Here is a 24,569-nt window from a genome sequence, read left to right as displayed (position 1 = left end):
GTACTACCTACCAGTGTATCAGTATGTTTGAGACAGTGACATTACACTGTACTACCTACCAGTGTATCAGTATGTTTGACACAGTGTGACATTACACTGTACTGCCTACCAGTGTATCAGTATGTTTGAGACAGTGACATTACACTGTACTGCCTACCAGTGTATCAGTTTGCTTGAGACAATGTGACAGTATGCTGTACTACCTACCAGTTTATCAATTTGCTTGAGACAGTGTGACAGTATACTGTATTACCTGCATCCAGTGTATAAGTATCATTGAGACAGTAACTGCACACTACACTACTAACAAACTCTTTAATACTCACACATTTATCAACATCTGCTGAATATTATTATTAGATTTATATTTTATAGCTAAACCTGTAAGGGTCATGTGTTATTACCATATTTAAGGGAAAGTGCAAAACAAAGGAATCATACAGTGTCTGGGTAATGTCTGGCAATCAGGTTTAATCTAAAAAAGGGGAGAACAGGTCATATTACAATACTTGGGTCAAGAGCCCTTCATTAGTATACCTAACACACAAATAACCCACACATAGGAGAGAGGAGCCTACGACAATGTGTTGGTCCAGTCGCAGTATTGTGCCTTTTTGTTCTTTAGCGTACCTAATGTATCAAGAAAATTTGTTATTACAACCTCACCTAAAGAGGAAAAATATTAAAACTTTTGACTTTCGTAGAATTTACTTACGGTAAATATAGCTTTCTGGCCTCCTTCTCCGGTAGCTTATATGCTGGTAAATTCTTGATGATGTATGTTCTGTAATGTTGCTTCATTGACTGCCAAGTGCGTTCTCCACACACCTTCAACATAGTGTAAAAACTGTACATTTATCATTATTCATTATCAAAAATAACCTGCACTTTGGAAAGGAAACTTACGATGACTTTTCAGTCCATCCTGACCAGTCACAGCACAACAGTTATGACTTAACAATGGTCCAGGGTGGACCAAAACATCGTCATAAGTTTTCCCTGCTAAATGCGAGTTATTTGTGATTTGCTGCAACCACAGTATTGTGGCTATTTATTCATTATTATATTTGTGAGGAAGCATGGAAATAAAGAGAGGTAATCAGATTTTCTCCAAGGAGGGAAAATGTACAACCAATTCCTTGGATCAAGGGCCTTTCATCAACATCACGGCACTATCCCTCAAAGGATGGTATAACCCACAAGCTGAGTTCCTTATACTGTAATGTGTTTTGCATGCATTATTAAAGATTTCTGCCAGTGTTACTGTCAGCAGTTCTGGGGAGTCATCTTTCCCAGAACCCAGTCTCAGACCAGGCCTCTTAGGTAAGAAAGAAAATATTACAGGACTCAAAACTATTAAGATGCACACAAGAGTGTAAAGGTAAGTTTATACAGTACTAAATGGAAGTATTAGTTCGTAATATTTACCTAGCATCTTAAGTGTTCATGAAACAAAGAAAATATCTTCAATCCTTCCAGGATAAAAAAAAATGAACAAATTTCTATTTCATACACCTCTGACAGGATGATAGTACAGTACCTCCCTAAATGGTTATGGTCTACCAACCTACTACCTACCTATAAACACACACTAATAATGGTACTGGTATTTAACTGCCTGCATTTATTACAATCTCTGGAGGGTTTTGCTTTTATTTTTTTTTTATTTTATTATCACACTGGCCGATTCCCACCAAGGCAGGGTGGCCCGAAAAAGAAAAACTTTCACCATCATTTACTCCATCACTGTCTTGCCGGAAGGGTGCTTTACACTACAGTTTTTAAACTGCAACATTAACACCCCTCCTTCAGAGTGCAGGCACTGTACTTCCCATCTCCAGGACTCAAGTCCGGCCTGCCGGTTTCCCTGAACCCCTTCATAAATGTTACTTTGCTCACACTCCAACAGCACGTCAAGTATTAAAAACCATTTGTCTCCATTCACTCCTATCAAACACGCTCACGCATGCCTGCTGGAAGTCAAAGCCCCTCGCACACAAAACCTCCTTTACCCCCTCCCTCCAACCTTTCCTAGGCCAACCCCTACCCCGCCTTCCTTCCACTACAAACTGATACACTCTTGAAGTCACTCTGTTTTGCTCCATTCTCTCTACATGTCCGAACCACCTCAACAACCCTTCCTCAGCCCTCTGGACAACAGTTTTGGTAATCCCACACCTCCTCCTAACTTCCAAACTACGAATTCTCTGCATTATATTCACATCACACATTGCCCTCAGACATGACATCTCCACTGCCTCCAGCCTTCTCCTCGCTGCAACATTCATCACCCATGCTTCACACCCATATAAGAGTGTTGGTAAAACTATACTCTCATACATTCCCCTCTTTGCCTCCAAGGACAAAGTTCTTTGTCTCCACAGATTCCTAAGTGCACCACTCACCCTTTTCCCCTCATCAATTCTATGATTCACCTCATCTTTCATAGACCCATCCGCTGACACGTCCACTCCCAAATATCTGAATACATTCACCTCCTCCATACTCTCTCCCTCCAATCTGATATCCAATCTTTCATCACCTAATCTTTTTGTTATCCTCATAACCTTACTCTTTCCTGTATTCACTTTTAATTTTCTTCTTTTGCACACCCTACCAAATTCATCCACCAATCTCTGCAACTTCTCTTCAGAATCTCCCAAGAGCACAGTGTCATCAGCAAAGAGCAACTGTGACAACTCCCACTTTATGTGTGATTCTTTATCTTTTAGCTCCACGCCTCTTGCCAAGACCCTCGCATTTACTTCTCTTACAACCCCATCTATAAATATATTAAACAACCACGGTGACATCACACATCCTTGTCTAAGGCCTACTTTTACTGGGAAATAATTTCCCTCTTTCCTACATACTCTAACTTGAGCCTCACTATCCTCATAAAAGCTCTTCACTGCTTTCAGTAACCTACCTCCTACACCATACACCTGCAACATCTGCCACATTGCCCCCCTATCCACCCTGTCATACGCCTTTTCCAAATCCATAAATGCCACAAAGACCTCTTTAGCCTTATCTAAATACTGTTCACTTATATTTATATAATAAATTATTTATTTTATCAAATTTGATAATGTAACTCTTCTCTCTTCCCACAATACCACTCACGCTGTCTAAAGTTTCATTCAGTGTCATCTGCCTTACTGACACTGCATTTATCAAACCATTTTAGATGTTTTCATCAATCCATCTCATATAATGATTTCTTTTTCAACACGCCATATCACAACATGGCAGGGTGGCCTAAAAAGAAAAACGAAGTTTTCCTTTTTAAATTTAGTAATTTATACAGAAGGAGTTACTAGCCCCTTGCTCCCGGGATTTTAGTCGCCTCTTACGACATGCATGGCTTACAGAGAAAGATAATAAAAATAATAATAATAGTCTATTTCTACAAGTTCATGATACTACTGATATACACCTAGCTGACATCAATGACATACGATATAGAAAGTCCCTGCTTGATCCTCTTCACACATACAAAAGGGGATTTCAAGAACAAGCTTAATAAGGCAGTATGAATGACTGAGGCCTATTTTATGGATTAGTCCAAGCATTATTTTCATCCTGCAATCAAGAAGTACTTGGCTAGAAAGAATCTTGTATTTGAGGTTCTATTCATGTTGGATAATTCCAATAATCATCCTCCAATCGTGAAGTCTGACGACTTAACTGTGAAGGTCGTGTTTTTACCATTTAATATAACATGCTAAACAATTTGCATATGGACTCTGAGTCCACAGCAGGATTCAAACCTACACACTCTGAATCAAAGTACAGTGGACCACCGCATAACGATCACCTCCGAATGCGACCAATTATGTAAGTGTATTTATGTAAGTGCGTTTGTACGTGTATGTTTGGGGGTCTGAAATGGACTAATCTACTCCACAATATTCCTTATGGGAACAAATTCGGTCAGTACTGGCACCTGAACATACTTCTGGAGTGAAAAAATATCGTTAACCGGGGGTCCACTGTATATAGTACTTTCTCCACTCAGCTAGAGCCCAGTCTGGGATTTGTTTGAGTGGTGAAAGTACTGTGTACTTTGATGCAGTGTGTGCAGGTTCGAATCCTGCTCTAAATTGAGAGAAAATATTTATTAATACAACATCTTTGAAGGAGGGGCTGGAGATGTAAAAATTTGGAGGCTCACTTAAACTCTGATGTCTGCACACTTCTAACAAACAACTGTTAAATGAATGGCTGTGAATGTGTTTCCTTTGTTGTGTATGTCTCCCTACCTTCATGGGAGATGACCAGTGTTAAAAAAAATTAATGGCACTGTCAGCTGAGAATTACTCAGTCTGAACAACAACAGGACAAAACCAGTGGTTTAAGAAGTATAATATGAATGATGGTGACAATGATTCTGTTTCGGGTACCCTGCCTCGGCAGATGGCTTGTGTTAAAAAAAAAAAATCTAGCAGATCAGCTAAAGACGATTCAAGTGTGTGGATGACCACAGAACAAGACAACTGAATCAAGGTGTATGAATGATTCAAGTGTGTGGATGACCACCATACAAGACCACTGTATCAAGGTGTATGAATGATTCAAGTGTGTGGATGACCACCATACAAGACCACTGTATCAAGGTGTATGAATGATTCAAGTGTGTGGATGACCACCATACAAGACCACTGTATCAAGGTGTATGAATAAGAGATATGTTGCAGCTTTTTAACTGTAGTATCAGCATGCTTACGGCAAGACAGTGATGGAGTGAGTAATGATGAAAGCACTGCTTCCTTTTTGGGTCACCCTGCCTTGGTGGGAAATGGCCACTGTGTTAATACAAAATAAAATAAGATATATATTTGCAACTTACCTGTGCTTTTTCCATCTCCTCCCATAATGATCTGCCTTTGACATCATTATGCCTGTTGTGTTTAATAATGTAGTCCAGCATTGCCCTCCTCTCACTTTGGGTATACAAACGACTGCTAAAAAATAAAGTTAATTCATCAAATTAGATTATTAATTATCACATCTTTCTCTTATGCAGTACTACATGGTGGAAAAGATATATACCACATGGTGGAAAAGATATATACCACATGGTGGAAAAGATATATACCGTATGGCTGAAAAGTAATACTGTAATAATAATCAAGAAAAAGATTCCTTCTGCTATACAATTTTTCTTCCACCACTGGTCAGCTCACAGCCAGACTTCAACGATTAATATCTGAACAAGGGACATACATCTATGTATCATATTAGTGCATAACTTTTTGAAGCATGAAAAACTACTTTTTTATGAAGAGTTTGATGAACCATTTATGAAAACAGCAACTTGCTGATAGAACCTTTATAATACCAGTAACAAACTCTAAGATCACTTTACAAAATGTCTTAATTGACTTTCTCATATGCATCTGTGCTCCTTTGGCTGCTTACATCACTCACAGCGTAGCCCTCAAGCACTATTCAATATAACCTAATGAAAAACAACCCTCAAGCATCATTCAGTGTGAACTAACAAGAACATTTGACAAGGGAAGGTGGCAGACATTGTGGTTCATGAAATCTTTATTAACCCTTTCAGGGTCCCCAGGCCCTCTCCCAGACTTGTTCTCAGGGTCGCCCAAATTTCAAAAAAAAAAAAAAATTATTTTTTCTTATGAAAAGATAAAGAATCTTTTCCCGATCATAATGACACCAAAAGTATGAAATTTGATGGAAAACTTACGGAATTATGCTCTTGCGAAGTTAGCGGTCTTGACGATGTTTATGCATCGGTGATTTTGCCCACTTTGAGCCCTATTTTCAGCCAATTCCAGTGTACTAGTCGACAAATCATAACTATTTCATTAGAACTCCATTTTTTCTATCGAATGAGTACAAGAAACCACCCATTTACCGATTTCAACTATACAATACAGTGGTCAGAATTTAGCAATTTTGCCAATTTCACACAAATTTCAAAAGATGCCAATTTCCAAACAGGATCCAGAATAAACAAGAAAGACATTCCTGGCACTAAAATAACAAGTTCTCTGTTCATTAGTCACGTCCCCATGCCACTCTTACATTCTTTTTCTTTCCACTTTCAATTTTTATTCTCACAAAAAATAGATTTACTGTTATGCAGACTACTGCATTAGTGTAGAAATGGTATAAATAATATCGTCGCACTTGTGAAAGAATATTAGACTCACCAGTTGACGTGTATTGGACGCTTAGAATGATTTGTTTACTACTGAACTTTGGTAAAAAATCGAACATTTCTGCTACTTTGAGCTCAATTTCAAGGTACTTTTCATTGTAAAACCAGTCAAAAATCATCTCAATTTCTGTAACATGTCTTCCATTCTATAAAATAAGACCAGGAAAACTAGAATATAACAATAAATACCATACAAAAATACAGTGCAAAGTCGCTGTTTTAATCCAAAAACACGGTCAAAGTTTTTTTTTTCTCATTACGCACTGTGTGCTGCAGGATTTTTTTTATACTGCGCACACTGACCACATAGACCCATTCTTTCATATGTAAGCCTACCAGCTTTCTCTCACTAGATCTGAGGGCGCTAGAATTTAGGCGTACTAGTACATCAAAAACCCTGGTGCGTAAGCCGTACTAGTATGGCTGAAACCCTGAAAGGGTTAAAGCAAGCAGTTTTTTTTTTTTTAAACAAGTCTTGTCTCCCACTTTTTTATACTTCAAAATATAATGTGGCCAGCTTTCAAGACTTACTTATGGTATTCCTTTTAAGGATCCCTACAAATGAAGCATCAGAATGGTAGAATTTCTGAATAGGTACATGGTGAGAAGCACTGTACAGAGCTATCAAGGTGGCCCATTCTGAATGTATAAGAACAAGGAAGACTCTACTCCAGCTAAGGTCTACAAAATAAACTTGGGAAGCAATAACAGACTGTTGAAAACCTACAGGTCTGGAGAAGGCAAAGTTCTATTCTGATCTTCAAACAAAGCCCATGACATGAGCCCCTGGTAAGGTTAAGAGCTGCTATGGCCAACCCAGGCCATAAGATATGGTTAGCATAACCTGTTTGCTCTCTCAAGAGATGACAAGAAAGAGGATCTTATCTTCTCCCCAAGTATGAAATTCAAGAAATGAATGAAACTGTTCCTTGACCAACACAACTTTAGTAAGGTCATATTTGATATAAAATAATAGACTGTCAGCAGAAACATTGGCCAGAACATTCTTGGTAAAAAAATTATCCCAAACATTATAAAATTAAAAAATCATTTTCTTCTGAAGTTAAATACTGTAAATCCAACTTCTGCACCCTTGCACAGTTTAGGTAAAATCAGTACAGGAAGGCCCTGCTTTACAGCACTACGCTTTACATTTTGTTAACCCTTAAACTGTCCAAACAGATCTATGCTCACATGCGTAGTGCTCCAAAAGTAGATCTACGTTTTTTTTACATATTTTCAAATACAGTGGACCCCCGGTTAACGATATTTTTTCACTCCAGAAGTATGTTCAGGTGTCAGTACTGACCGAATTTGTTCCCATAAGGAATATTGTGAAGTAGATTAGTCCATTTCAGACCCCCAAACATACACGTACAAACGCACTTACATAAATACACTTACATAATTGGTCGCATTCGGAGGTGATCGTTATGCGGGGGTCCACTGTATAACAAAAAAAACGTAGATCACAGTTTTTTTGTACACGTTTTCAAATGTAAAAAAACAAAAAGAAGATCTACGTTTTTTTTACATACCTTCAAATGTTGAAAAAACGTAGATCTACGTTTGGACAGTTTAAGGGTTAATACAGTGGTTTTCAATTATAACCATTCTTCATTCATTCAGACTTCCTACGCTAAATATATTCATCACTCACTATAAGAAAATATTTTAAAAGTAAGTAATGTGTGTTGTATATGCATTTTTTAGGCCTAGCTCTATTGCTCGCTTAATACACCTACCATCCGACTTACGACCAAGCTTGGTTCCGACCAACCAGTCGTAGGTCGAAATGGACGTAAGTCGAACCTTTGAAAATTGCCGACATATTGGGTAGGGCATAATGTCAAAACTTTCCTATATAAACTACCTACATAATACTGTAATGTACAATCATTATTTCATTCTTTTTACCATAATTTACTTCTATTGTTGTATTTTAATTATTTATGTACTGTATATAATGTATACATGGTAGTGATATGTAATGTAAATTTTACATCGCATACAGTATATGTTACTATTATCTTTATGTATTGTCGACACAGTGGAATGGGAGAATACCACAGGTAGTGTCATCCTGCCAGAGAAACAACTCTGGAACATGTGTAATATGTATCTGGCTGGCTGGCTGGCTGGCTCTGTGTGTGTGTGTCTGTCTGTGTGTGTGTGTGTGTGTGTCTGTGTGTGTCTGTCTGTGTGTGTGTGTGTCTGTCTGTGTGTGTGTGTCTGTCTGTGTCTGTCTGTTTGTGTGTGTGTGTGTGTGTGTGTGTGTGTGTGTGTGTGTGTGTGTGTGTGTGTGTGTGTGTGTGTGTGTGTGTGTGTGTGTGTGTGTGTGTGTGTGTCTGTCTCTGTCTGTCTGTCTGTCTGTCTCTGTCTGTCTGTCTGTCTGTGTCTGTCTGTCTGTCTGTCTGTCTCTGTCTCTCTGTCTGTCTCTGTCTCTCTCTCTCTCTCTCTCTCTGGTACATTTAAGTAAAGTTATCATACATAGTATAAATTACCTAGGATAACCCAAAAAATCCAGAAAAAGTGTTATACAGTGGGTCTGTGCTCCAGTGCCCTAAATTAATAATAATATTAATAATCATTATTATTACAATAATAATACAATATTATTATAATAACACCAGGAGGCAGCTCTGATGAAAACTCACACTCACACGAGCTTTTAAATCTCTGCACAAAATTCAATTTAAACCAGCAAATAATAGAGCCTACTAGACTGGAGAATACACTAGACCTCATCTTCACTAACAATGATGATCTGATACGAAATGTCACCATATCAAAAACAATATACTCAGATCACAACATAATTGAGGTTCAGACATGTATGCGTGGAGCCCCAGACAGACATAATGAGATTAGTCACGAGGGAGCATTCACCAAATTCAACTTCAATAACAAAAACATAAAGTGGGACCAAGTAAACCAAATCCTAATTGATATAAGCTGGGAAGATATATACTAAGCAACACAGACCCCAACTTATGCCTAGAACAGATTAACTCGGTGGCGCTCGATGTATGCACAAGGCTTATTCCTTTAAAAGGAGGAGTAGATGTAAAATAGAAAGGGACAGGCGCTCCCTTTACAGGCGACGGAAAAGAATAACAGAGCGGCTAAAACAGGTCAATATATCTGAAAGGCGTAGGGAGACACTGGTCAGAGAAATAGCAAGCATCGAACTTAAGCTAAAGAAATCTTATAGGAGTCAGGAATCGCGGGAAGAACTAAAAGCCATAAATGAAATCGAAAGAAACCCAAAGTATTTTTTCTCCTATGCCAAATCAAAGTTGAGAACAACGTCCAGTATTGGGCCCCTACTTAAACAAGATGGGTCCTACACAGATGACAGCAAGGAAATGAGTGAGCTACTCAAGTCCCAATATGACTCAGTTTTTAGCAACCCGCTAACCAGACTGAGAGTCGAAGATCAAAAAGAATATTTTATGAGAGAGCCACAGAATTTGGTTAACACAAGCCCATCTGATGTTATCCTGACGCCAAATGACTTCGAACAGGCGATAAATGACATGCCCATGCACTCTGCCCCAGGGCCAGACTCATGGAACTCCGTGTTCATCAAGAACTGCAAGAAGCCCCTATCACGAGCTTTTACCATCCTATGGAGAGGGAGCATGGACACGGGGGTCGTCCCACAGTTACTAAAAACAACAGACATAGCCCCACTCCACAAAGGGGGCAGTAAAGCAATAGCAAAGAACTACAGACTGATAGTACTAACATCCCATATCATAAAAATCTTTGAAAGGGTCCTAAGAAGCAAGATCACCACCCACCTAGAAACCCATCAATTACACAACCCAGGGCAACATGGGTTTAGAACAGGTCGCTCCTGTCTGACTCAACTATTGGATGACTACTACAAGGTCCTAGATGCACTAGAAGACAAAAAGAATGCAGATGTAATATATACAGACTTTGCAAAAGCCTTCGACAAGTGTGACCATGGCGTAATAGCGCACAAAATGCGTGCTAAAGGAATAACGGGAAAAGTTGGTCGATGGATCTATAATTTCCTCATTAACAGAACACAGAGAGTAGTAGTCAACAGAGTAAAGTCCGAAGCAGCTACGGTGAAAAGCTCTGTTCCACAAGGCACAGTACTCGCTCCCATCTTGTTCCTCATCCTCATATCTGACATAGACAAGGATGTCAGCCACAGCACCGTGTCTTCCTTTGCAGATGACACCCGAACCTGCATGACAGTGTCTTCCATTGCAGACACTGCAAGGCTCCAGGCGGACATCAACCAAATCTTTCAGTGGGCTGCAGAAAACAATATGAAGTTCAACGATGAGAAATTTCAATTACTCAGATATGGTAAACACGAAGAAATTAAATCTTCATCAGAGTACAAAACAAATTCTGGCCACAAAATAGAGGGAAACACCAACGTCAAAGACCTGGGAGTGATCATGTCGGAGGATCTCACTTTCAAGGACCATAACATTGTATCAATCGCATCTGCTAGAAAAATGACAGGATGGATAATGAGAACCTTCAAAACTAGGGAGGCCAAGCCCATGATGACACTCTTCAGGTCACTTGTTCTATCTAGGATGGAATATTGCTGCACACTAACAGCACCTTTCAAGGCAGGTGAAATTGCTGACCTAGAAAATGTACAGAGAACCTTCACGGCGCGCATAACGGAGATAAAACACCTCAATTACTGGGAGTGCTTGAGGTTCCTGAACCTGTATTCCCTAGAATGCAGGCGGGAGAGATACATGATTATATACATCTGGAAAATCCTAGAGGGACTAGTACCGAACTTGCACACGAAAATCACTCACTACGAAAGCAAAAGACTTGGCAGACGATGCAACATCCCCCCAATGAAAAGCAGGGGTGTCACTAGCACGTTAAGAGACCATACAATAAGTGTCAGGGGCCCGAGACTGTTCAACTGCCTCCCAGCATACATAAGGGGGATTACCAACAGACCCCTGGCAGTCTTCAAGCTGGCACTGGACAAGCACCTAAAGTCGGTACCTGACCAGCCGGGCTGTGGCTCATACATTGGTTTGCGTGCAGCCAGCAGTAACAGCCTGGTTGATCAGGCTCTGATCCACCAGGAGGCCTGGTCACAGACCGGGCTGCGGGGGCGTTGACCCCCGGAACTCTCCGTTAAACTCCAGATACAAACTAATATTAATATTATTATTATTATTAAGCTATAATATAATAATCGTGTCCACTCATTACTTACCTTAAAATATCTGTAGTTTTAATGTAGAGTGAGAGGTGAGTAAACAAGATTAAATGAATAAATGAGAGAATGAGAATGTAGAATGTTCACGAGTTATGTAAACAAACGTTGTTGTTGTTGTTGCTGTTGTTGTTACCAGCCCGGACAGGAACGGTTCCTGTTCACTGTCAAGCCGGCCAGAAAAACATCTCATATTTGTTAATTTATATGTTATGTAGCATGGTTATTATATAATTTTGAAAAAAAATCATAGATGGATTAAGCAAAATGTCTATATTAACGTTTTATACACATTTAATGCGCCTCAGTGATTATTATTATTATTATCATTATTAATATGGTATCTTCAAGACCAAGTACACTCTTAATGAGTGGCTCTGAGACAGACAAGCAGACAAAGACAGACACACAGGTAGACAGAAAGTCAGACACACAGGTAGACACAGACACAAGTAGACATAAAGACAGACACAGGTAGACATAAAGACAGACACAGGTAGACAGAAAGACACACAGGTAGACATAAAGACACACAGGTAGACAGAAAGACAGACACACTAGTAGACAGACAGACACACAGAGATACAGACAGATAAACAGACAGACAGATACAGACAGGTTTATGTGCAACAGTGAAAACAAATAGAGAGTTCGAGAGTAAGAGCCTTTCTTGCCACAATCTCCAGTGCAAGATTCAGACTTCATCTTAGGGGCCATGGTGAAATTTACTGTCCAGTTAGTACAGTTAATACAGTATGATGATGCTGATAGGGCAGAGTTACTCAAACTGATGCTGCCTGCATGACACATTGCTGCCGCGAGTATTGTCAAATATTGTATGTACAGTGGTGTGCATCAGCCGGCCCAGCCCAGCTGCCAGATGCACGGTCGAGTGGACGTATGTCGAGCAGGTCGTAAGTCGGATGGTAGGTGTATATGATAGTGTAAACTTTTTTTTTCAACCAGCTGTATCCCACCAAGGCAGTGTGACCAAAAAAAAAAGTTCCTTTTTTTAAATTTAGTAATGTATACAGGAGAAGGTGACTAATATGCCAGGAGCCCCTTGCTGCCGGCATTTTAGTCGCATCTTATGACACGCATGGCTTATGGAGGAAGAATTCTGTTCCATTTCCCTATAGAGTTGTAAACATGTTATCAGGATTTTATATGAATTTTAACCCTTAAACTGTCCAAACGTAGATCTACGTTTTTTCAACATTTGAAAGTATGTAAAAAAACATAGAGCTTCTTTTTCTTTTTTTTACATTTGAAAACGTGTAAAAAAAACTTTGATCTACGTTTTTTTTTGTTATGTATTTGAAAATATGTAAAAAAAACATAGACCTACTTTTGGAGCACTATGCATGTGAATGTAGATCTCTATATAGGGAGCCGTCCTATATAGTACAGAAGAGAGTGGATTATTATTATTATAATCAAGGGGGAAGCGCTAAACCCGGAGGATTATACAGCGCCTGGGGGGGGGGATGTGGAAGGCATTCAGGCTTAATTCGGGGAACTGGAGCACAGATCCAATTCCCTAAATCAAGAGCCCCTCACCAACATCAAGGAACCTTCCTTGAGGGGAGAAGAGAGTGGAGAAGTTAACTAGGCAAGGGAAGGTCATAGTATTAAGCAAAAACTATTTTTTTTAATAATGTGACTGTAGCCTGAGCTTTATGAATTATTTTATAGTCTAGCCATTTAATTTCTATACTTTTAACATACAGCTGATAATAAAGAAGTATACATACCTTTTCCAGGCGCATTTTGCTGAGTTTTTATGTGAACTTGTACTGGCCTTCTTATCATCATCATCATCATCATCATCGAAATCGCTTATAAGAGTCTCTACTTTCTCGCTGGAATATAAATAAAACACAAATGACATAAGGATATATTATTAGGCAATGAAAGGCTGGCTATAAACAGTTAAAAATTCTAAAACTATCATGTAACATCACTCTAACATTATTGCTCTTTTACATAAAATTGTGCCATGAATTCTTTCATTACTTACTCAGTCTTCACGCATTCATCCCACGAATGTTTTCCCATCATGATGTCCATTACGTCAATATCTTTTGTGAAACGTGACTTTGGAAATGCCCTAGAGGAGATAAAAGATATACAGTACTGTGAATAGCACTGGGAAAAAAAAATTTTTTACAAAAAGTATGTAAAAATTGATAACAATATACATTCCATTTACCATGCACATGCACGCATGAAAACACACTGCTGCTTCAAGATAATACAGTAAGTCCTTGACTTACAAACATGTTTAGAATCTTCTGTATTGTGTAGATCATTATTATATCATTACAGCCTCTCCTCACTTAATGATGGGTTCCATTCCTAAAAGTAGGTCGGTAAGTGAACTGGTCATTAAGCAAGGAGTGTACTATACATATAGTGGGTTTGTGTCAACCATGTTAAGATATTATTTTAGTGTCACCTTTGCACCATTTATAACATTTTTGGTATACAGGTACCATCTGACTCACGACCGAGTTCGGTTCCGACATACCGGTCGTAAGTCGAAATGGACGTAAGTCAAACCTTACTACTGAATATCAACATCACATTTTTGTAATGACTTTATTGTTTTATTTTGGTATTTCATTTTTTACTTTACTTTTATGCTGTTAGTACTGTATTTTATACTGTAAGGTTTAAGATAAACACTGTGTACAAGACAAACAGTTGTTTATTTCCCAGAAATTTGGCACAGAAAACACGGCCATAAGTCGAACGGCCATATGTTGAGCAGGTCATAAGTTGGATGGTAGGTGTATTTTTAAATGTTTATACAGTAGTTTATTGTATACTATAATAAACAGAATAGAGGAAATCAACTCTAATGTACATTATTTAGGTTTGCATGCTGGTTGGAGAGCTGGTCGTAAGTCCAAGTGGTTGGTAAACGAGTACATCGCTAAGTGAGGAGAGGTTGTAGTTTACCTTATTCACACCCTACAAAAAACTAAATAAGAGAATAAAGTATAAAATAAGTAAATTTGTTGAAGCACAAAATTAAGATAATAAATAAAATCTGTAGAAGCCAGAGAGCTTCAGGATTTAGAGTTTGCCATAGCCATGTTGATGTGAAATTCATCTACAAAAGCCTGCAGTGGAGCCCATGTAAACCTTTCTAGTATGAACTCAAATTAAGCTGTAATAAACAATTGTTGATGAATAAACAGAAAGGTGGATGAGGGGCTCAAACTGAGGTCCATAAACTGACAGTCAATTTATGGACTGAGGTGTGTGTATGCCTTAGATATACCTTTGATGAATTACAAATGTTTTCCTACTCTCAGAATCTAGCCAGCAGGTACAGTAGTTAGAGCACTGACTCCTGTTCTCTCCATCTGAACTCCATCTATTCTGTGAGTTGTTTACTACTATCTACTATTACTACTACTACTACTACTACCACCACCACCACTTCCAGCATTACCTCCACCACTACTTCTCCACATCCTTTTTTCTTCCTCTCATCATCCTGTCCCTGTCCCCCCTGCCCCTCCTTTATATACTGGCTCCCTCACCTTCCTATGTTAGTGTGACTTGTAAATGGTCCAAATCAGACCGAAATGTAGTCATAAGTTTCTCTCTCCTATGCGTGGGATATCTGTGTATGGTACAGGCAATTTAGTATGGATAAATGTAAGGTTCTAATACTGGAGAAAGAAAACAACCATAGAATTTAATCAAACCAGATGCAGAAAAGACCTAACAGATATGGGTATCAAATATCTAAAACCAAAATATCAGTTCATTAGTATTTGCAATAAAGCTAATAGATTGTTTAGCTTTATATCAAGACATAAGAAAAATCTTCAGGTTAACTGCAGTTTCATCAGTAAGGTTTCACTTAGATTATATCACATAAATGTACTGAAAAATCTACACTATGAAGGACAACAAAATTATATAATTCTTTGAATCTGAAATCCTTTCTATGAAGACTGATTATGAGAACAGTTGGATGAATGAGAATAATTGGATGAATGAGAATAGTTGGATGAGTGTAAATGATTGGGTGAGTGGGAATGGTTGGATGAATGAAAATAGTTGGAGACATGGGAATGGTTGGATGAATGAGAATAGTTGGAGACATGGGAATGGTTGGATGAATGAGAACAGTTGGAGACATGAGAATGGTTGGATGAATGAGAATGGTTGGATGAATGGGAATGGTTGGATGAATGAGAATGATTGGATGAATGAGAATGATTGGATGAATGAGAATAGTTGGATGAATGAGAATAGATGGATGAGTGTAAATTATTAAATAAGTGAGAATGGTAGGATGACTGAAACCAGTTGGTTAAGCACATTGCTCTTATATTCTGATGTTCTTAATGTTGTAAATCTGTAAAAAAATACTGAAGATTAAATACATACAGCCTAAGTAAATTAATAAAAAGTCTAAGCACTAGTTAAAGCCTAATTAAATAAATAATAATATTCAATACAGAATCTGAAAACCAATTACCTATAGTTCTCCAGTGGGAGTAATTTACCCTCAGCTACACAGTCATATATGTACTGGGAGCGAAAGCTATCCCCATGTGATATGGGAATTTGTTCACCTTGGGGCAGGAGACGGATGGTGTGAGGACCGTGTTTTGATGTCAGCTCTCCATAACCACTCTAAAATAAAAAATAAACCCATAATAAAATACTTAGCAATCACTTCACTGCTCTTAAGTCTCCCAGCTTAGGCTGAAAGATTTCAACCTTATACATGTACGTATGTGTACAATCATACATAACAGAATATGACAGGAAACACAGCTAGCTTTGGTTTCCCACTGTGTAGTTACCACATAGAATCAGGCAGCAGCACACTGCTGATGTATCCAATTTTGATAAAAAAAAAAAATTAAATACAAAATGTAAAAAAAATACAAATTCAAATTGCTATATCTGATAAATAAATGCTTTACAAAATTAATGAATAATACACAGAATGATATGTAAATCTCAGGAAAATTATTCAAAACAGAAGGTACAGACAAACAGCAGTAAACGAAAACTAGACATGCACTGAAGATGAATAAAATAATACTATGTATGTACAGTATGGAAAGTTTGACTCAAGTAAATTAAGAGAAAGTGAAAAATTAAGCTTCAGTCAGGTATAATTTAATGATTATTTTCAAATTACAGTGATGTTATAAATGTCATAATGACTGCATTAAACACAATTGTTACTGTCATATAGTTGTGATAAGCTATGAGGAATAACTCAGAATAACCCAAAAAAGCCAGCAAGTACGTATAATTTAATTACACTAAGGTCTCTTTGTTAACCTTACACTATATCTGATTTAGATGCATAGGAAAGCCATTTTTATGGTCAACAAACAATATTATATATGCACTGTGGAACCTCGGTATGCAACCCTAATTCATTCCAGAAGGCTGCTCGAGTGCCGCTCCATTTGAGTATCGAACAAGTTCTTCTCAACCAATTTCCTGTTTGGTTGACTGTTATCACTAATCTTCGTAGGCCCCACGGTGACTTATTTATTTATTTTTTTTTTTTTTTATTATCACACCGGTCGATTCCCACCAAGGCAGGGTGGCCCGAAAAAGAAAAACTTTCACCATCATTCACTCCATCACTGTCTTGCCAGAAGGGTGCTTTACACTACAGTTTTTAAACTGCAACATTAACACCCCTCCTTCAGAGTGCAGGCACTGTACTTCCCATCTCCAGAACTCAAGTCCGGCCTGCCGGTTTCCCTGAATCCCTTCATAAATGTTACTTTGCTCACACTCCAACAGCACGTCAAGTATTAAAAACCATTTGTCTCCATTCACTCCTATCAAACACGCTCACGCATGCCTGCTGGAAGTCCAAGCCCCTCGCACACAAAACCTCCTTTACCCCCTCCCTCCAACCCTTCCTAGGCCGACCCCTACCCCGCCTTCCTTCCACTACAGACTGATACACTCTTGAAGTCATTCTGTTTCGCTCCATTCTCTCTACATGTCCGAACCACCTCAACAACCCTTCCTCAGCCCTCTGGACAACAGTTTTGGTAATCCCGCACCTCCTCCTAACTTCCAAACTACGAATTCTCTGCATTATATTCACACCACACATTGCCCTCAGACATGACATCTCCACTGCCTCCAGCCTTCTCCTCGCTGCAACATTCATCACCCACGCTTCACACCCATATAAGAGCGTTGGTAAAACTATACTCTCATACATTCCCCTCTTTGCCTCCAAGGACAAAGTTCTTTGTCTCCACAGACTCCTAAGTGCACCACTCACTCTTTTTCCCTCATCAATTCTATGATTCACCTCATCTTTCATAGACCCATCCGCTGACACGTCCACTCCCAAATATCTGAATACGTTCACCTCCTCCATACTCTCTCCCTCCAATCTGATATTCAATCTTTCATCACCTAATCTTTTTGTTATCCTCATAACCTTACTCTTTCCTGTATTCACCTTTAATTTTCTTCTTTTGCACACCCTACCAAATTCATCCACCAATCTCTGCAACTTCTCTTCAGAATCTCCCAAGAGCACAGTGTCATCAGCAAAGAGCAGCTGTGACAACTCCCACTTTGTGTGTGATTCTTTATCTTTTAACTCCACGCCTCTTGCCAAGACCCTCGCATTTACTTCTCTTACAACCCCATCTATAAATATATTAAACAACCACGGTGACATCACACATCCTTGTCTAAGGCCTACTTTTACTGGGAAAAAAATTTCCCTCTTTCCTACATACTCTAACTTGAGCCTCACTATCCTCGTAAAAACTCTTCACTGCTTTCAGTAACCTACCTCCTACACCATACACTTGCAACATCTGCCACATTGCCCCCCTATCCACCCTGTCATACGCCTTTTCCAAATCCATAAATGCCACAAAGACCTCTTTAGCCTTATCTAAATACTGTTCACTTATATGTTTCACTGTAAACACCTGGTCCACACACCCCCTACCTTTCCTAAAGCCTCCTTGTTCATCTGCTATCCTATTCTCCGTCTTACTCTTAATTCTTTCAATTATAACTCTACCATACACTTTACCAGGTACACTCAACAGACTTATCCCCCTATAATTTTTGCACTCTCTTTTATCCCCTTTGCCTTTATACAAAGGAACTATGCATGCTCTCTGCCAATCCCTAGGTACCTTACCACGAAATACTTTACAGCGAAGTTCTGACAGGTCATATTTGTTTGGTCGAGTGCTGAGCTTTGTTCGAGTGGGGAGCTGGTCATATACCAAGGTTCCCCTGTACATATATATTATATTGTTATTATGTTCACGAAAAGTGATAAACCCGTGTGGGTCACTGGTTTAAGCTCTTCAATACCTGCAATAGTTATTGTCTTTCTCAGGATTAGCAGATGGAGGATCAAGCCTCCATCATGATACTCTGAAACACCCACATGGGTTTAGTGCTTGACATGAACAAAATAAAATACGTACTCCAGTAATACTGGACAAAATTCACCAGGTCAAATGATTTGAAATAACAGACAAAGTTCACTTGCTACAGAACTATCTGTTATTGTTACAATCACCATTACTGGCCACCTGCTCAACACCACTAGTCCATTATATCAAAGGTATGTTGCACTAATGTTTGTTCTCAAAAGACTCTTCATGTTTTGATGTATCATAAACACGAGTCAACGAAAAGGTAAATCCCATACGAATGTAAAATAAAGAACGACATGGAGGACCTATTTACAGAGAGGAAGAAAAGATGTAATACAACAAGCTGTAATCTGGTTAAATATACAAAGATTTTTATACCATGTAGTGCTTTAAATTTTGATGAGTTTTTAAACGTTTCAGGGTTTCGGCCGTACTAGTACAGCTTACGCACCGGGGTTTTTGACATACTAGTACGCCTAAATTCTAGCGCCCTCAAATCTAGTGAGAGAAAGCTGGTAGGCCTACATATGAAAGAATGGGTCTGTGTGGTCAGTGTGCGCAGTATAAAAAAAAATCCTGCAGCACACAGTGCGTAATGAGAAAAAAAAACTGTGACCGTGTTTTTGGATTAAAACAGAGACTTCGCATTGTATTTTCATATGGTATTTATTGTTGTATTCTAGTTTTCCTGGTCTCATTTTATAGAATGGAAAACATATTAGAGAAATTGAGATGATTTTGACTGGTTTTACAATGAAAAGTACCTTGAAATTGAGCTCAAAGTAGCAGAAATGTTCGATTTTTACCAAAGTTCAAAAGTAAACAAATCATGCCAAGTGTCCAATACACGTCAACTGGTGAGTCTAATATTCTTTCACAAGTGCGCTGATATTACTTATACCATTTCTACACTAATGCAGTAGTCTGCATAACAGTAAATCTTCTATTTTTGTAAGAATAAAAATTCAAAGTGCCAGGAATGTCTTTCTTGTTTATTCTGGACCCTATTCAGAAATTGGCATCTTTTGAAATTTGTGTGAAATTGGCAAAATTGCTAAATTCTGACCACTTTATTGAATAGTTGAAATCAGGAAATGGGTGGTTTCTTGTATTCATTCGATAGAAAAAATGGAGTTCTAGCAAAATAGTTACGATTTGTGTCAACTAGTACACTGGAATTGGCCGAAAATAGGGCTCAAATTGGGCAAAATCGCCGGTGTAAACATCATCGAGACCGTTAACTTCGCAAGAGCATAATTCAGTAAGTTTTCCATCAAATTTCATACTTTTGGTATCATTATAATTGAAAAAAGATTCTTTATCTTTTCATAAGAAAAAATCTTTTTTTTTTTTTTTAAATTTGGGGACCCTGAGAACAAGTCTCGAAGAGGGCCTGGGGACCCTGAAAGGGTTGAGTATTTCCTGCATAAAAATTTTACAATGGTGTTGATGACACATATATTATGAGCTCATAATTATAATACACTGTGTAGATTTAATCTAGAATAACCCTCTAAAGTCTGTGTGATTTATTTCTATTGTTTGCACTAAGGTGTCCTGTGGCTCGGTTGACAACACGCTTCCCTCACACACTGCGTGTCCATGGTTCAATCCCAGGCATGGGTGGAAATGTTGGGCATGTTTCCTTACACCTGCAGCCCCTGTTCATCTAGAAGTAGGTACATGGGTGTTAGTCAACTGGTGTGAATTGCATCCTGGGGGATAAGATTAAAGGACCATAATGGGAATAAGACTGAGAGTCCTTGATGATGCACCGACTTTTTTAGGTTATCCTGGGTGGCTAACCCTCCAGGTTTAAAATAAAAAAAAAAGATTTATCTTATTGACCTATATAGGTATATAAAAGTAATAAATTGTACTAAATTGTTATCTGTTTTACAATAATTTTTGTACAGTACCACTGAATATATCATTGCTTAGTTAATCTTAAGTTAATTTTAAGCCTGCCCATAATGCTCTGCATACAAGGGGCTTTGACATGCTGCACTTAAAAAATTGTATTCCTTGTACTTCTCTGTATCATGTTCAAATTAATAAATAAATAAATAAAATATGATCTAGGATAACCTTAAAACCATGGGCATAAATAAGAGATTTCTAGAGTATGTTCACAGAGACTGAAAGCAGTCTCTGGGAAGGTGTTTAAGTATATGTTTGGAAGATGGAAATAAATAAAGAGGTTATACACACTATCACAAAGGCAATATAATGTCATCCTTTATTGATGTTTCACCCACACAATGAGCTTTATTAAGTCACAAACAGATCTGTTTGTGATTTAATTTATTATTTGTTTGAGAGCCAGGTGTTGAGGAATTTAATGTAAACATCGTAGATCTTGTGTTAGTATGTCCTGAAACTCTTGTGTCTTGGTATAAAATGGTATAAAATACCAACACAATGGTAAAGGAGACATAAATGCAATGTAATTTGATGCTTTGTTGATAACTTTTTGCCCACACAAGGCTTTATCAAGTCACAAATAGATATTTCCTTTTCCATCAATCAAGGATCACATTATACTGCATTTACATCTCCTTTTCCATTGTGTTGGTATTTTATACCATTTTATGCCAAGACAAGACACTCACAATGGATTTGTTTGGTAAATTTAGATTTAAGAGGATATAGAGTGTGAATTAGACTTGCCTAGCATGGGCCAGTAGGCCTAGTGCAGTGCTCCTGCATTCTGATGTTCTTGTGAGAGTAATATTATTATAATTACATTCATGGGGAGCACTAAACCCATAGGGGTCATACAGTGCCTCAGGGAATGGAAGGTAGTTAGACTAGAATCGAGAAACTGAAACACTGATCTAATTATAATCATGGAGGAACACTAAACCCATAGGATTATACAGTTGTTAGGTAAGACACATATGCAACAGTTAGGTATCTTTATTTCGAAACACAAGGGTATCTTGGTACAGACTTACAATCAACTTCGACAACCTCTACTAGTGAGAACGGCTGGATTTGAGAGGGACCTAACCTCCCAACATCTGAGTTCTTACCTCTTCTAGTGACCTACGTCTCACCTCTTGGCGCTATATAAGGCTCCATCCTGTCACTTCATCTCCATATTGTTTCATACTATGGAACAATGCTCTTCTCCAGACTGAGGGACTGACCACCTCAAAACTTTAAGGGTGATGGACTGATTACATCGTCTTCAAGTATCTTCTGCTTCTATCAACTTTTCTGTACTCGACTGAAGAAGCCTACTGTGTAGGCGAAACGTTTCGAAATAAAGATACCTAACTGTTGCATATGTGTCTTACCTAACAACTTGTCGGTATTTAATACCATTTTAATGTTCATTCAGGATTATACAGTACCTGTGGGGGGGGATGAAAGGTATTCAGGATTAATTCAGGAAACCGGAGAACAGATCCATTTCCTTAGATCAAGAGCCCCTCACCAGCATCAAGGAACCTCCCTTGAGGGGCCTTGTGAGAGTCAAAAGTATAATGATACCATAAAAAAAGACACAAACGCATTATAATGCAGTCTTACATTGACGTTTCGCCCAGACAGTGGATGGTATTTTATACCAATTATCACCATAAGAAGTGCTATCCTAGATAATTTACAATATATATGATAATTGTATTCATGTGTATCTGTGCCTAAATAAACTTAACAATACTGATGCAAGGTCGTAAGTGCAAACACTAACATATTTATTGAATATATATCTGACCTGGGATACTGGTTATTCATTTGGAGAGGCCAGAGTGCCTGGACTATAATCTTATGTTATAACATGCACAAATTCACAAGTAAAAAGATATATTTATCTCTGAAATAAATCCGTCTTGTAACAACTCACTCGGATGAGTCTGTCCAACTTGGCTTTCTCTGGACAAATTCTTATGCAGAACTTAATTGGGTCTCCATAGTAGTTGACAAAGAGCTCTGAGCAGCTATCATCTTCCTCAGCGTCAGACATGGTTGTAACCTCCAACAATAAGCGAAAAAGACAGGTTAAAATAAGAGCAGACACAAGTCTGCGGACATGCTAACACACCAACAACGATGTTTACATCGCGTTTCTTAACACCTGACTCTCAAACAAGTAATAAAATAAGTGAACCAATTGCAAACAAAAAATACTCCAACGAATATTTGCATGTATTTAAATATTTCGATATCTAAATATTTTGGATTTATGAAACAGTTACGGTATAAAGTCCAATTTGGTAGTTTCTTAAGAAATACGAGAGGCTCACTTGGCGCCATTCCACAATGGCGTCTTATTAAATAATACAAATACAAGTTTGTACAAATGCAAGTTTATTTCAACATGATACATTGTTTACACAGCAATGGGTGACACTGGAGTGCATGCTGAAAACCCATAGTTATGTAGAGCATTTCGGACAAGCTTAATTATTATTATTATAATCAAGGGGGAAGCGCTAAACCCGGAGGATTATACAGCGCCTGGGGGGGGGGGGGGGATGTGGAAGGCATTCAGGCTTAATTCGGGGAACTGGAGCACAGATCCAATTCCCTAAATCAAGAGCCCCTCACCAACATCAAGGAACCTTCCTTGAGGGGTAGGACAAGCTTAAGCTAACATTCATGTACCTGTTAACGTAAGTAAGTAAGTTTATTCAGGTATACACAAATACAGTTACATAGAATTATCATACATAGCAGCATATGTGTAGAGAACCTAGGATAACCCAAAAAAGTCAGAGTGACTTATTTCCATTGTGGTCCTTTTATCTTATTATTATAATATAAAGGTTATAATATTTTCTTATTATTCTATAATGAAGATAACATCTTATTATCATACTAAAAAGACTATCTACTACACCAAGGTCATTAAGACTATCTACAATACGAGGGTCATTACTAGGGATAAGGTAAAATTTACACGTATGTTAGCTAAAAAATAGAAAATCATTCCCCTCCCTTTCTGTAGCTTCATTCATCAGATACCTTTTGGCACTCTTCTTGAACTGGTTCATGCTATGACTGGCTTTGACATGTGCGGGCAGTCTGTTCCATTCCTTTATTGTTGTACAATAAAAGGTGTTTGAAGCCTGGCCACTGACTGTGGGTACTACAAAGTTGTGCTCTCTCCCCCTAGTACTATGATTGCTGCGGTTCCCAACCTTGACAAAATTGACAGCAAGATATTCTGGACACTGTGAGCAATTTTATAAACATGATTTAGCTTCAGTTGTTTTACTCTTTCTTCAACATTCAGCATATCCAACTGCTGTAATTCATCCTGGCCTACATGTTCTCTTGGTCCCAGCCCCAGAATGAATCTTACGATTTTGTTCTGGGTGATTTGCAGTCTATCTTTCAGTTTTTTTGTCAAGGCAGAGTACCAAGAAGAGCAAGCGTAATCCATATGGCATTGCATAAGGGCTAGACATAGGGTCCTGCGAGCCTCAGTAGGTAGACACTGTGTTTGTCTATACAGGAACTTCAGTCTGGCATTCGCTTTCTTTACTACACTGTTCCCTATCAATTCTCCTGACATGTATGGGTCAAAGGGGATTCCCAAATATTTTACTGATGAAACCAAAGTGATGGGCTCCCCATTACACTGAACATTAAGCTGATCCTGACTTTAATATTAATGTATCAATAACTCAGTTTACCTTATTCGTAGTATATCAACCGATTTTCACACAGATGCAACAATCTCCACCTGACC

The 24,569-nt window shown here is 38.3% G+C and overlaps 1 protein-coding gene across 2 annotated transcripts in view; it reads right to left on the bottom strand.

Moving 5' to 3' along the window:
* LOC128684904 (uncharacterized) overlaps positions 1-22,926 on the bottom strand; it is a 57,180-nt gene extending 34,254 nt beyond the window's left edge. Inside the window, exons 1-6 of one of the 2 annotated variants that reach the window (XM_053771243.2) lie at positions 22,719-22,926; positions 15,940-16,097; positions 13,456-13,545; positions 13,190-13,297; positions 4,853-4,967; positions 716-828 (exon numbers count right to left, since the gene is read on the bottom strand). In XM_053771243.2, the coding sequence (XP_053627218.1) occupies positions 716-828; positions 4,853-4,967; positions 13,190-13,297; positions 13,456-13,545; positions 15,940-16,097; positions 22,719-22,838 (704 nt within the window). In that variant the 5' untranslated portion in view covers positions 22,839-22,926. The remainder of the gene's footprint in view (positions 1-715; positions 829-4,852; positions 4,968-13,189; positions 13,298-13,455; positions 13,546-15,939; positions 16,098-22,718) is intronic. The other variant, XM_053771244.2, reaches the window with a different exon arrangement.
* Between the last annotated feature and the right edge of the window lie 1,643 nt (positions 22,927-24,569).

Source organism: Cherax quadricarinatus, chromosome 5, assembly GCF_038502225.1.
Source record: "Cherax quadricarinatus isolate ZL_2023a chromosome 5, ASM3850222v1, whole genome shotgun sequence".
Lineage (NCBI taxonomy): Eukaryota > Metazoa > Arthropoda > Malacostraca > Decapoda > Parastacidae > Cherax > Cherax quadricarinatus.
This window is presented reverse-complemented; position numbering and strand designations above follow the sequence as displayed.